Source organism: Ambystoma mexicanum, chromosome 3q (assembly GCF_040938575.1).
Source record: "Ambystoma mexicanum isolate Mex_15411 chromosome 3q, UKY_AmexF1_1, whole genome shotgun sequence".
Taxonomy (NCBI): Eukaryota; Metazoa; Chordata; class Amphibia; order Caudata; family Ambystomatidae; genus Ambystoma; species Ambystoma mexicanum.
Window position 1 is genome coordinate 213,006,972 of NC_090926.1, and position 15,433 is coordinate 213,022,404.

General features: G+C 49.4%; 1 protein-coding gene across 3 annotated transcripts in view; it reads right to left on the reverse strand.

The window, feature by feature from the left end:
• Positions 1–15,433, reverse strand: part of STAC3 (SH3 and cysteine rich domain 3) — a 238,144-nt gene that overhangs the window by 91,365 nt on the left and 131,346 nt on the right. For all 3 annotated transcript variants that reach the window (XM_069653571.1, XM_069653573.1, XM_069653572.1), the window contains 2 exons: positions 11,707–11,804; positions 9,230–9,311 (listed from right to left, as the gene is read on the reverse strand). In XM_069653571.1, the coding sequence (XP_069509672.1) occupies positions 9,230–9,311; positions 11,707–11,804 (180 nt within the window). The remainder of the gene's footprint in view (positions 1–9,229; positions 9,312–11,706; positions 11,805–15,433) is intronic.

A 15,433-nucleotide genomic window follows, 5' to 3' on the forward strand; every position in this document is an offset into this window, starting at 1 on the left:
AGTGAATGGATTTTATACAGCATGCACCCATTCAATTGCAGGCAAGAGTGAATGGATGGAATACAGCATGCACCCATTCAATTGCAGGCAAGAGTGAATGGATTTTATACAGCATGCACCCATTCAATTGCAGGCAAGAGTGAATGGATGGAATACAGCATGCACCCATTCAATTGCAGGCAAGAGTGAATGGATGGAATACAGCATGCACCCATTCAATTGCAGGCAAGAGTGAATGGATGGAATACAGCATGCACCCATTCAATTGCAGGCAAGAGTGAATGGATGGAATACAGCATGCACCCATTCAACTGCAGGCAAGAGTGAATGGATGGAATACAGCATGCACCCATTCAACTGCAGGCAAGAGTGAATGGATGGAATACAGCTTGCACCCATTCAATTGCAGGCAAGAGTGAATGGATGGAATACAGCATGCACCCATTCAATTGCAGGCAAGAGTGAATGGATGGAATACAGCATGCACCCATTCAATTGCAGGCAAGAGTGAATGGATGGAATACAGCATGCACCCATTCAATTGCAGGCAAGAGTGAATGGATGGAATACAGCATGCACCCATTCAATTGCAGGCAAGAGTGAATGGATGGAATACAGCATGCACCCATTCAATTGCAGGCAAGAGTGAATGGATGAAATACAGCATGCACCCATTCAATTGCAGGCAAGAGTGAATGGATGGAATACAGCATGCACCCATTGAGCTGTTCGAGGAGCAGGGGGTCACTTCAAGCAGATGTGATGGAAATAGTGTACTTTTTCAATTTGAGATCGGCAGTAATTAGGGTTGAATCATAATCTGGGCTGTTCCGGAAGATAAATAGGAATCAAAAAATGATGTTTATTTTTCTAAGACGTTTCCATTAAGAAAGCTTGCACCTTGTCATCACAGACACGTGCTCCAAATTTAATACGGATTTGTAAATATGGCCGCAGACGGGCACATTGGAAATTCACACCATGTGCATAAAAGGCACCGACTGTGGCAAAGGATTGCCCAATGCCATGATGACAGGCATTCAAAGGGTGTGCTTTATTGTATTTTGGCCAATGGGGAGTGGTTTCATTAAGTAGAAGCACGTTTTTAATTATGGATAATTACGTTAATCAGATGTAACGGCGAGTGTTGGACTGAAGAGCCTCCCAGGGCCTGGCACTGTGGCTTACAAAGAGAAGTGTATTCCTTGAGCGGGAGGCGGAACCGTCATCATCATCATCAAAATATCATTAAAGCACACTTTAGGCGGCTGCAATGGAATATTTGTGCATTCCCTTTTTGCAGCAAATATTTTACAAGCAGCATATGTTGCATTTTTACATTCCCACGCTCTGTTTCTGCCCCAGGGGCCTGGTCAGGTCTTGATATGATACGATAGGTTATTTATGACACGCTTAATACCCAGGGATTTCTAAGCGCAGAGCCGGGTATCGAACCTGTGGTGCTCTTTGTCATTTTGCTTCCAAGGCGAGCATGTTGCCCCTGAGCTATCCTCCCGAGCGTCAGTGATTTTGTTAGTATACTATTCAATAAATATTATGAGACTAAGAGCTACACATTGAAGAGTGCAGACAGAAGAAGTTGGTAGTGAGACAAAAAAAGAAACCGCCCTGAGTCTCCCAATGGGAGGCAAGATTCTGATCGACTGGACAAGGCAACAAGACAAAGCCGAACAGAGTTCGGAGAGAAGAGCAAGTTACCTTCAGAAATAGTTTTTTTTCTGATGTATAGGCTCTTCCTCCCACAGATTCCTCATCTGATGAAATTCCTCCAGGATGCATGTCTGGCACAGACTCATTTTTCAATAGCCACGAGTGGGCACACTAAGGCTCTGTAGTGACTCCAACATGGTGTCTTTGATATTAATGGTGCCATAAAGGAAGCTGTACGAACCTCATGACGCCAGGTGCATCAATTGTCCACACTCACAGAGGCCGAGGAATGGTAAAATGGACCACATGTTCTGAGGTTTCCGTAAGAGAGGCAGGATAGAAGGAAGACCATCGCCATCATCAGCAAGAACATCACCAAAGGTAAGTGACTTGTCCTTCTATTCTACAACGTCCTCCCACAGATTCGTCATCTGATCAAAGACTCCTAAAGAAGCACAAACATGGAAGGTGAGAGGAAAGCGGAGAACCTATTGCTCTTCTAAACCGCTTCATGTAGACAATCGGTCTGATGCCAGACAAGCTTAGGACATACCATCCTTTCCGACTATACCGATCTATAGTCCACATGCGCTTCAGCTTCCACAAAACATTCCTCTTCCCCTTCTACATTATACCATCCCTATGTTGGTGCATTTGCATTCTCTAATCTTCTCCATACTCCTTTTCCTTCGCAGGCTGAGGTCTGGACACCAGTGGCGGGGGCACAATATGCCACCATCTAGCGACATGGGCTCTAAGAGCACTATGGTGGTGGCTTGGTGGAGTATAAAAGCCTTGTAACATAGCATAACAGAACATAACCAGAACCTACAGGAGGAACCACTCAAGCGCTGAATGACCAAAAACGGGATGACGTCTTCTGCCAAGGAGTACCGGCATTCGTGTTTGGCAAAGATGTTAAATGCGGCCCACATAGAAGCTTGACCAATGGCTGGAACAGGAACACCTCGCTTTAGGGGCAAATGCTGCCACCTTTCTCCTCACAGTAGATGCATGAAGAACACTGGGCACTTCCTAGAGTGACCCCGAGAGCAGGCGAGAGTGGGACTTCAGTGGAAGAAAGGAGTCTCTGGAACCAAGGGTAGCTCCCGGCAAGAGTCCTGACAAGTGTGCCCAGTGCGCCAGAGGAGGGGAGCAGAGAGAGAGTTGCAGAGCAGGCGACAATCCAAATCAGGCAAGATGGAGAGCCTGCAGATGTCCACCTGAAGCTAGAGGCAGCCAAGACAAAAGACCCGAAAGGGATTCCAGCCGAGAGCACACAGCGAAGGGAGGACTGACCAAACCTGCTGTGTGCTGTTACTTGGAAAGTGAATTCCTAGAGTGCATTGAAAAACACAGGTTGACTAATACACCACTGCATACCATAACTTACAATAGTGCTAATTCTAAGAGCACACCAAGAAAACCAGAATGAGCAAAACCTGCTACATGCTGGAACTTAAAGTGCACGTTTCTAAAGCAGATTGAAAAAGCCACAGCTGCATCTTTAACTCCCAGGTCTCAGAGTATGACTGTCACGGTTTGCGTCGGTTGCCGACGAGGGTTTTACCATGGCAACTGGCTCAGCGTCGGGTGTGGTGTCACCAGTGTATCAGTGCAATCCACGTCACACACCGAACACCAACGACGTGTGATGTCATCACACAACCCGTAACACAGGTTCCATGGAAAGAACAAAAGGCGATCACAGACAGCACTCAGCATCAGATCCCTGCCTTGTTAATTCTGGACTTGGAATTTGATTATCCTTGACTGTGTCGTTTGCCTCCTGATCACCTGTTGCCTACTCTGCCTGTCTTCCGGGTACCCTATCCTCCCCTGGTGAACCTCAGGGTGGAGTGTGGACCTCTCTTCCTTGGCTTTTGTTTTTGGTTCACGTGCTTTTCGGCCTTGAAATTGCCCTGAGCTAGGAATTCTTCAGCCTAGTTTTCCTTCCTGTAGTTGTCGTCCTTGTGCCATCAGGTCAGGTCCCTACAAACTTGTTGCTATACCAACACTCGACCCGTTGGCATCTATTCGTCGGGCGGTTTTTCCTGGCCTATGGACTTCCTTTTATACTGGCGGATGATTTAGGTGTTCTCACGGATTTCCCGAGACCTCAGGTGACATTAGGTATTGGGGGGTATCATATGAAAGACAAGAAACCCTGAATCATTCATAACCTATTGCATTTCTTCTTATTTCAGCCCAACTACCCAGGCGGCGCGTTCACATCTTTTCGTCCAGATCTCTTGTCACCTGTGGTCTTCTCCTTAACCAGGGACAACGTCTTTGGGAGGAAAGTCAACCTCCATTGAGGAGACCCTGTACAGAAGGAACACCCACAGCCCTGACAGATAGAACAGATAGAACAGCCTTATCATTAGTCTCCTTTTGGGTAATGGAATGTGGTCCCGAGGCCCTTGCGTCCCTCATCTGGGCAATAACGGATTTATGGTCCGAAATGACAGCTGTGCATACCTCGCTCTATCAGCGTATAGATGCCATGGAGAGTGTGAATCAGTCATTGCCACAAGATGATGAGCTTGTTGGTGCCACTGCTGCCGCACCAGTACTTCCAGCACCAGCCGCCAACCCTGCACCCATTCAACTACCCTCACAGTTCTCTCTGGCACCCCCTGAGCATTTCTTTGGTGACCCCAAGACGTACCATACCTTCGTTAAGCAGTACAAGGCACACTTTTTGTGCCGCCCTGTTTCTATTCTCGATCCCACCACCAAAGCGGCTTTTGTTCTATTCCATTTGGGGGGGGGGCGGGGAATGGCTGCAACCTGGGCTCCTCTACTAGAGGCCGCCAGTCCAGTTCTATACGATTTCGACACCTCCTGTCAGCTATGAACCGCGTTTTTGACACGCGCTATAAAACCTAGGACACCGACCTTGAGTTCTTAGTTCTAGCCCGCCCCTTTCTGATCTGGCTCGCTTTAATCAGTTTGCTGCAGGAACCACATGGCCTGAAGAGAAGAGAACGGCTGTTTCTTATAGGGGTTCCTCCAACTATCTCAAGGGCACTCTAGCTATCATCCTTGTGTTGCCCTCTTCTTTTCATGAGCTCTTAGTGGTATTCCTTCAAATCGATGCAAGATTCAAATGCTGCCCATGGCTGGCTGAGATCCAGAATCTCAGCGCATAGAAATGATTAAGAAAGAAGAAAGGTTAGGAGCATCTATACGCAGAGAATCTCAGCAACGTCACATGAGGGGAAATATTCATGCCCATCAACTGTTGTGGAAATTCCTCTGCGCCTGTTGCGGGACATGGCTGCTAAGGGGGATACTGTCACGGTTCATAGCTGGAGGTTGCCATGGCAACTGGCTCACATTGGGTGCGAGGCTGCCAGCGTATCGGTGCAGTTCACGTCACACTTTGAAAGCCAACGGCGTGTGACATCATCACGTAACCCTCAACCCCGGTTCCAGGAGACCACGGAAAGAACAAAAGCCAATCGCATATAGTACTCGGTGCTTCTCTATGAAGTGAGTTGCGTGTTTTTTCTACCTCGTATTTCTTGTTGCCCAGCCTCTTGTGCATCAGACCCCTGCCTTGTTTTTTCTGGACTTGCTACTGGATTATCCTTGACTCTGTCGTTTGCCTTCTGATCACCTGTTGCGGGCCCTGCCTCTCTCTTGGCCTCGCATTGTCCTCTGTCTTCTGGATACCATATCTTTCCCTGGCGAACCTTGGTGTGGATTGTGGACCACTCTTCCTTGGATTTTATTTTCGCTTAACATGCTTCTGCCTTCTGTATTTTCTAAGCAGTCTTCTTCTGGGATTGTGACCTTGGTATCTACACTTCAGCCTGAACTAGGAATTCTTCCGTTTTGTTTTCCTTCCATCATGTCGTTTTCAGCCTCGTGCCGTCGGGTCAGGTCCCTACGAACGCGTTGCTATACTAACATCCGAAGACCCGTTGGCACCTATTCGTCGGACGGTTTTTCCTCCTGACCTATGGACTTCCTTTTATACTGGCGGATGATTTAGGTGTTGCCACAGATTTCCCGAGACCACAGGTCACAATAGGTACTGGGAGGCATGATATGAAAGACGTGGATCCCTGAATCATTCAACCCCATTGCATTTCTTGGTTTTTCAGCATGAATACCCAGGCAGTGCATTCCCGCCTTTTCCCCCAAATCTCATCATGTGTTCTTCTCCTTATCCCGGGGCAACGTCTTTGAGAGGAAAGTCTCCCTCCATTGAGGAGACCCTGTACAGAAGGAACGCCCACGGCCCTGGCGGCGATCTCCTAGAGGGGGCTGAGAAAGCCTCAGTGGAGCACAACCATTATGCTGGCAACAGGTGTGAGAACGTATCAAGCATTGAAAGGGGTTCAAGGGGAAGGGAGTTCCCCCAATAATTGTTGTCCATTTCCAGCACTGGTGGCAGGCCTGGTTGGGAAGTTATTTGGAAGGCTAAGATCCTGTAGTTTATTCTATGGTGTTTGGCTCCTACTCAAGGCTCAATTGTGATGTGGTGAGTGAGCTGGATGGGTGGCACTTGGGCAAGAGGAGTGGTGGTGGGTTAGCGGGATTCCAGATCTTACTGCAGCGATCAGATGCCTGATATTATATGACTCACTTGGAGTGAACGGGATGGGCTGCACGCATGATCCTGACGGTTAGGGTAGGAGTGCAGGGAGATCTGGACTCGGGTGGGGAGGAGATTGAGTGGCTGCAGCTAGTAGGTCGTTTGGTGCTGGCACATGACAGCGTGAGGATGGTGGCTAGCGTGGGGTGGTGGCTAGTGTGAGGATGGAGGCTAGCGTGAGAATGGTGGCTAGTGTGAGGATGGTGGCTAGCGTGAGAATGGTGGCTAGTGTGAGAATGGTGGCTAGTGTGAGGATGGTGGCTAGCGTGAGGATGGTGGCTAGCGTGGGGATGGTGGCTAGCGTGGGGATGGTGGCTAGCGTGGGGATGGTGGCTAGCGTGGGGATGGTGGCTAGTGTGGGGATGGTGGCTAGCGTGAGGATGGTGGCTAGCGTGAGGATGGTGGCTAGCGTGAGGATGGTGGCTAGCGTGAGGATGGTGGCTAGAGTGGGGATGGTGGCTAGAGTGGGTATGGTGGCTAGCGTGAGGATGGTGACTAGCGTGAGGATGGTGACTAGTGTGGGGATGGTGGCTAGCGTGAGGATGCACGCTAGCCACCATCCCCACACTAGCCACCCATTCAATTGCAGGCAAGAGTGAATGAATGGAATAGAGTATGCACCCATTCAATTGCAGGCAAGAGTGAATGAATGGAATTCAGCATGCACCCATTCAATTGCAGGCAACAGCGAATGAATGGAATTCAGCATGCACCCATTCAATTGCAGGCAAGAGCGAATGAATGGAATTCAGCATGCACCCATTCAATTGCAGGCAAGAGTGAATGAATGGAATTCAGCATGCACCCATTCAATTGCAGGCAAGAGTGAATGAATAGAATTCAGCATGCACCCATTCAATTGCAGGCAAGGTATACTGGATGGAATACAGCATGCACCCATTCAATTGCAGGCAAGAGTGAATGGATGGAATACAGCATGCACCCATTCAATTGCAGGCAAGAGTGAATGAATGGAATTCAGCATGCACCCATTCAATTGCAGGCAAGAGTGAATGGATGGAATACAGCATGCACCCATTCAATTGCAGGCAATAGTGAATGGATGGAATACAGCATGCACCCATTGAGCTGTTCAAGGAGCAGGGTGGTGGCTAGCGTGAGGATGGTGGCTAGAGTGGGGATGGTGGCTAGCGTGAGGATGGTGGCTAGTGTGGGGATGGTGGCTAGTGTGGGGATGGTGGCTAGCGTGAGGATGGTGGCTTGCGTGGGATGGTGGCTAGTGTGGGGATGGTGGCTAGCGTGAGGATGGTGGCTAGCGTGAGGATGGTGGCTAGCGTGGGATGGTGGCTAGCGTGAGGATGGTGGCTAGCGTGAGGATGGTGGCTAGTGTGGGGATGGTGGCTAGCGTGAGGATGGTGGCTAGAGTGAGGATGGTGGCTAGAGTGAGGATGGTGGCTAGCGTAGGGATGGTGGCTAGCGTGAGGATGGTGGCTAGTGTGAGATGGTGGCTAGCGTGAGGATGGTGGCTAGCGTGAGGATGGTGGCTAGTGTGGGGATGGTGGCTAGCGTGGGGATGGTGGCTAGCGTGCGGATGGTGGCTAGCGTGAGGATGGTGGCTAGCGTGGGGATGGTGGCTAGTGTGGGGATGGTGGCTAGCGTGGGGATGGTGGCTAGCGTGGGGATGGTGGCTAGCATGAGGTTGGTGGCTAGTGTGAGGATGGTGGCTAGTGTGGGGATGGTGGCTAGAGTGGGGATGGTGGCTAGCGTGAGGATGATGGCTAGCGTGAGGATGATGGCTAGCGTGAGAATGGTGGCTTGCGTGGGGATGGTGACTTGCGTGGGGATGGTGGCTAGTGTGGGGATGGTGGCTAGCGTGGGGATGGTGGCTAGCGTGGGGATGGTGGCTAGCGTGAGGATGGTGGCTAGCGTGAGGATGGTGGCTTGCGTGGGATGGAGGATGGACGTTGATGGTGAGCCGGCAAGTGTAACAAACAATATACCTCCTTCACCTGAAGCGTGTGCTAGGCTGGAAGCATCTCAGGACAATTATTTAAAAAGGGCTTAGTTGTGTATTTTGACCTTTTGTATGTCGTCCGCGAGGGCAGTTTGTTCCAAGAACAACATAGTGGGTAGGGGCTCCCCAGGGCTAAAAGTGATGGGGCATAGATCTTGCTTGCACCAAACAACCTAATTTGGGTCAAATATGTCAGTCCTAAGGGCAAAAAGAAAACTGGACCTCATTATACCCTTACGGATATCCTGGCGTAAACCCACGAGGTTACCGCCAAAGGCTATTACCATTTCCGGCATTCAGTCTGGCGGCATTGTTGCCGGATTATGAGTGCCGGAGCGACGGTGTAAATCCCCATTCATGGAGTCCCATAGGACTCCATAAGGGGATTTGCCGTCATTAATTGCGCCGGCAATACCTGTGACGGTAATGATGGCTTTTTTGCTGGTAGGGCGCCTGCTGGCTGAAAGTAACTCAGGTGCCCCACTGGCAAACCCGTAGTCGGCCGGTCCGGTAAAGTGCCGGTAATATGGCCCAATCAAACAGCTCAATGCATCGGAAAGTATGGAAAATACTCAAACAAGCAGTATTCGCAGCAGAGAGCGTAGAAAACCAGAACAATACCCCCATGAGCCAAACACATGCCTGGGTCTATACGTAAGCAGAAACGAGCCGTGAAGGCTGACAGTCACGCAAATACGGAGACTGGAAACAGCCTGAAACAGTGCACGTGCTGTTTGTTAAGTTGGGTCAGGGAGGTGGGAGGCAGGGGGTATAGATAAGACAGTGCTTTGTAAACACGCACGGGATTCAGTAACAAAAGTATATGCATGACATATAAAGGCAATGATGTGCTCTCTATGTTTTCAAAAGAAAAGAATAAAAATGGTTTAATAAAAGAAATAAGCAGCAAAGGGAGGAATGCCAGGCTTGCAGAGTGGAGATCCAACAGTCCGGGCGAAGGGGCCAGCACTCACCGAAAGGCAGGAGGGCGTTCAGGCAGGCGTTCTGCTGGTTGCTGTACAGAGGTGAGCTGTAGGCCCTGCGGAATCCTGGAGGCTGAAGGTGGAAGAGAGACGTCGCATGAGAAACCCAGAACAGACCAAGAGAACACGGCAGTCACGGGAGCAGGTGTGTTCACGTTACCTTCTGCACACCCCTGCCCTGAGGCGCAGAATGCAAGGCCCCTTTACTGCCGCCACTGGACGCGTGCCTGTCGAGGTTCCCCTCTTCAGTCTGGTTTTGGGGGCTCATTTACAGTGTTGTGTACATTTCTGTGGGCCACACCGTCAGTATGTTGCCCCCTGAGGGGGGGGGGGACGAACACGAGGAATGCTCTATCCACGTCCGTCTGGTCACATCTACAGTATGGAGGCCTGCTTGGGGGGACATGTCTGGTGGGGACTCTGGGTTCCCTCCATCTTTCATAATTGTCTGGCCGGGATGGGTTATATGTGATTCTGATGCTGGGATAAAATCGAAAAGGATACATAACTCATTGAGCCTAATATTCGGTACGCCCCAGTTCGGGGCGGGCCGGTTTGGCGCGGCCTGTTAGGCGCAACCAGTCCTGCGTTGGGATCTTTTGGCGCCAGCATGTTTCGGGGTAGCAGTACAATTTTTAAAATAAATTAAAAAAATAAAGAATTGATGCCATCTCGAACCCTGGCCTGCAGGGCGACTGAAGAGCTAACCACTAAGCTATCGCGATCTTATCACTTTCAAATGCACCAGGTGCTTATATTAACGTAGGGCATTTCCGCTCAAGTGATGCTCATAACACTTAATATATGTAACTGGTGCATCTAAAATACAATCGACACGATCTCTATAGCCTTGCGGTGAACTGTTCAGCCATGTAGCCCTGAAGGACAGGGTTCACGACGACGTTCATTTTTTAATTTTATTAAAATTGAAATGTTAAAAGTACACTGTTAACTAAAATTGCGCCGAACTGGCCGTGCCAAACCGGCTCCTGCGGCGAAACGTCCTCGCCAGATCAGCCCGCGCCGAAATATCCTGCTCTGCCTAATATCTGCATGCAGTTTGTATCTGTAGTCTGAGAGTTTCATCTAGTGGTCATTCACTAATTCAATTTCTGGTTTTATGGTTAATGTCATTTCACTAACCCTAATTACATTCTACCTACACTTGTCTTATACACACATTTTACGCAGGGGGCCAGAGGGGATACCACCTGCACACCCGTGACCACTTCTACCCGTGAACGCTCTTTTTTCCCCTCCCATTTATACTATTTTTAACTGAAATCTAATCATACTTTTTTACAACCAAAGCTCACACATGTAATTCAACCTTCACACCTTCATTTCGACATTCATATACCCTATTTATTACCCAACATTGATATGATGTACTCTTTTTTTTTTTTAATCTATGTTTTTTTTTATTTTTGGGATTATACCACTGGTAAGAGCAGCGTTGGGCAGGCAGGTTGGGCTGGGCCCGCAGCCTCCTCTATGGTAGCATGCCTCGAAGGGGTAAGCTGCCGGGCTCTTGATTTGTATGACATAGCAGCGTGTCTGGATGAGCCTTGGGTGGTCCGGCTTCCCCGAAACATCCAGAAGGCACATCTCATTCCTAATTGCAATCCTTGAGAGTGGTTTTATTTGTGGTTAATTCAGAGGGGGGCGGGGGACCTCATGCGATGGTGCTAGAGAAACCCTCTGCCAAGCACATACACCCCTTTATGGCATGACATGGATTTTATCTGTAAGGAATGTGGCATCCTGACCTTGGTGACTGGACCCTGCGTAGCACATGGCACAATGCAAAGCTTATCAGATTCTCGTGGCAGAGCCTGACACCAGGGACCCCGTCTCTCCTCTCACCACCCGGGTTCGCAATGACCAGGAGGGGTTCATCTTAGATTTCTGAACAAAAATAAGGCATTTGAGCCAAAGCAATGTGGATTATACGTGTGAGAATACATTGGACTGGCCAGGAGTGGGTATTATACTTGAGGCCGGAAGTGTCTACGCACAAGAACCTACGTGCTCCCTTCCGAAAGCAAGCTGGTAAATAAGCATTGGCAAAGCATGAAATGCCCCAATAAGCATTATGCCATGAGAAACACAGAGATGCATTTCACACCATTACACGTGATAGATATCTTTAAAGCAATTAACACAAAATAGGCAAACACTTCAAACAAAAAAAGGTAGAGCAAAACAAACACTGTTCTGTCGCACCACAGGCATCTGTGACTCTTTCCAATTAATTGATAGCTGAGAATTTCAAGAAAGGACATTATAGAATGTTGCACTTTCAGCTAATCACGGTTCCAGAAACATACAGGAGGGGCTAATAACATCACTACAGTGGATGTGTATTCCGGCACTCTTGCCTTCTAACACTAGCCAGACCAATGGTTTTGCTCCAAAAGATATAAATAGAGTGTTCCAAAGCCTAAACCACTGTTCCCTGGACTTACGATCTTGCCGAAGCATTTCTGGAACTCCACATAGGACACGCAATGATGGTGGATGTTGGTTTTACAGTTCTTGCACCTCAGTCCAAATTTGTTGTTCACTAACCAAAAAGGAATCAGAGGTCAAACAAAAAAAGAGTGTTGTATTAGCAATGAAGACAGTAGAGTATGCAGGTTACAGGAAGGAAAGGGTGAACCAAGTGAGGGGGTGGGGGGAGGGGACGGTGTCACTCGCAGAAACACAGCAGAAATGCGAGAAGGCGGGGACAGACGTGGGGGAAGACTGAAAGAGAGCCACGCAGAGGCATGCCAGAGAGCAAGAGAAAGCAAGGAGGGACAGCTGAGAAATGTGCAAGGGTGAGACACAAAAGTCCAACACTCCAAGAACCAACTCCCTAAATGCACACAATACTACACTCGGAAGCGGGGATGGAAATGGAGCGCGGCTGTGGTATAGAAGAGTTATTTGTCTCGGGAGGATAGCTCAGGGGCAATGTGCTCGCCTCGGAAGCAAGACGACACGGAGCAGCACAGGTTCGATCCCCGGGTCCGCGCTTAGAATCCTCTGGGTATTAAGCGTGTTATAAATAACCTATCATATCCTATCATTAAGCGGCAGCAACGTTCCTCCACTATGAGCATCCATCCACGTGCATAATCTTAGAAAATCTTCCGTGCAGATTGCCTCCACATGAGCCCCCCATAAGTATAGGAGCCGCCACACAAAATACTTGTGTGTATATCAAGGCCAGGATGCATTATACCACTAGCAGGCCCCCCGTCAGCACTGTTACATGTTGCTCCCTAGTTATAAATGGTCACTTGTCCAGGCTACCCTAAATGGTAGGCCATTAATAAATGCTATGTTGTAAGCACTGTGCCCCCCATAACCATCAAATGTGTTCCCCTAACCCCTGCTGATGCACAATGTTCTGCTGATTCCTGGACATAGTTCCAAAATAAAATAAACAAAATATGATGTTGCTGCTATGGAGAACATGTCACAAGATCCTCACAGATACATGGGGCATACTGCCACCGGCCCTCCGGCAGTCTGCATGTACAGACAAGCAGACCAGACCTGATAGATGCTGGAGGCCATCGGGGCCACAGAACAGGTCTTAGGGTCCTAATTGACCATTCTCCTGAGGAGGCAAGACTAATCATACCCTATTGAGACTGAATCTTTAATTCAAACAATTCCCTCTTGCCTGAATGGTGTTGAAAACTGCCCTGAGAATGATCAACTCATGTTTGTGACCCAAGCAGAATATCAGCCAATTGACAGAAGATCCCAGATAATGCAAGCAATGTTTTTCGCCCACCTTCTAAACCAACTGGACTTGGAAAAATGTGGGCCTCCTTACTAACCTAGCGATGCAAGAAAAAAGTGGTGTTAATTCCATTACTGTCACTTTTTTGGCAGTACCAAAACTACTGCAATTTTTCCCACACCGCAGAGTTATAACTTTGGAGGTGAAGAAGAGAGTTTACCTACAGCAAAATTCTGGAGGTGAATCCGACTACTTTACTGCCAAAAATCAGTGGATTTATTGCACAATAATTAGGCCGGCAGTAAATACACCAAACATCCTCATGGGGTCCTATGGCCTTCATAAATGGGGAATTATCACCGCTTGTAATCCTGTGGTAACTCCACGGGACCAACTGACAAAACGGCAATCAAATTTGTAAGTAATTCAGTGGATTTACTGCCGAATTAACACTAAATTAGTAATGAGGTCCTTAGTCCTCAAGCTGTGGCTACACGTACATTTCTTTTTTGTATAATATAAGGCTTTATATAGCACTTCATGCCGGATAAATCCACTTATAAGCACTGTAAAACTAGCTGTTATTATTACTCTACATCATGGGTGCACAACATACGGCCCGCGGGACAGTTGCGGCCCGCCATGCCGTTTTGTCCGGCCCGCCAGCAACAAAGACTTTCCTAATGGAGGGCAGCCCGCAAGCAGCATCGGCCGCCCTCCATTAGGAAAGTCTTTGTTGTCTTCCGGGCCAAACAAAACCCTGACGCTCTTGGTTCAGTGCACACGAACCACGCAGCTCCTACGAGCCGCGTAGTGCGTGTGTGCTGCACCAATGGAGTGCCAGCACTACGGCTGGCGTGGCCAGTAAGGCTTGATGCCGGAAGGCATTTCAGCCTTGTCACGCCCATGCCAGCCGTAGTGCCAGAAGCCTCGCCAGCGTTCCAGCACCTCTAGGTAAGTACATGGTGGGGGGGCTGTATGTTTGTGTGTGTGTGTGTCTGTCTCGGGTCCGTCCTGTCTGTGTTTTTTGTTTTTGTATGTATGTTGAGATGCGGAGGTGGGGAGGGTGTGTATGGGTGTGTTTGTATTTGTATGTCTGCAGTGTATGTTGAGATGCGGGGGTGGGGGGTGTGTCGGGTCTGCTTGAATGTGTTTGTGTGCAAGTGCAGCGTGTGTTGAGATGCGGGGGTGGGGGGTGTGTCGGGTCTGCTTGAATGTGTTGGTGTGCAAGTGCAGTGTGTGTTGAGATGCGGGGGTGGGGTGTGTGTCGGGTCTGCCTGAATGTGTTTGTGTGCAAGTGCAGTGTGTGTTGAGATGTGGAGGGGGGAGAAGGGGTGTCGGGTCTGCCTGAATGTGTTTGTGTGCAAGTGAAGTGTATGTTGAGATGCTGGGGTGGGGGGTCCGGGTCTGTATGCATGTATGCTTGTGAGTTTGTTTGGTGAGTTGGGGGGTGGGGGGTTCAGGTCTATATGGATGCATGGTGCATGCTTGTGAGTTTGTTTGGTGAGTTGGGGGGTGGGGGGTTCAGGTCTGTATGGATGCATGGTGTATGCATGTGAGTTTGTATGGTGAGTTGGGGGTGGGGTCTGTATGGGTGCATGGTGTATGCTTGTGAGTTTGTGTGCTGAGTTGGGGGTGGGGGGGTTCGGGTCTGTATGGGTGCATGGTGTATGCTTGTTGGTTTGTGTGCTGAGTTGGGGGTGGGGTTTTCGGGTCTGTATGGGTGCATGGTGTATGCTTGTGGGTTTGTGTGCTGAGTTGGGGGTGGGGGGGTTCGGGTCTGTATGGGTGCATGGTGTATGCTTGTGGGTTTGTGTGCTGAGTTGGGGGTGGGGGGTTCGGGTCTGTATTGGTGCATGGTGTATACTTGTGAGTTTGTATGGTGAGTTGGGGGTGGGGGGTTCCGGGTCTGTATGGGTGCATGGTGTATGCTTGTGGGTTTGTGTGCTGAGTTGGGGGTGGGGGATTCGGGTCTGTATGGGTGCATGGTGTATGCTTGTGGGTTTGTTTGCTGAGTTGGGGGTGGGGGGTTCCGGGTCTGTATGGGTGCATGGTGTATGCTTGTGGGTTTGTGTGCTCAGTTGGGGGCGGGGGGGTTCAGGTCTGTATGGGTGCATGGTGTATGCTTGTGGGTTTGCGTGCTGAGTTGGGGGTGGGGGTTCGGGTCTGTATGGGTGCATGGTGTATGCTTGTGGGTTTGTGTGCTGAGTTGGGGGTGGGGGGTTCGGGTCTGTATGGGTGCATGGTGTATGCTTGTGGGTTTGTGTGCTGAGTTAGGGGTGGGGGGGTTCGGGTCTGTATGGGTGCATGGTGTATGCTTGTGGGTTTGTGTGCTGAGTTGGGGGTGGGGGGTTCGGGTCTGTATGGGTGCATGGTGTATACTTGTGAGTTTGGATGCTGAGTTGGGGGTGGGGGGTTCGGGTCTGTATGGGTGCATGGTGTATGCTTGTGAGTTT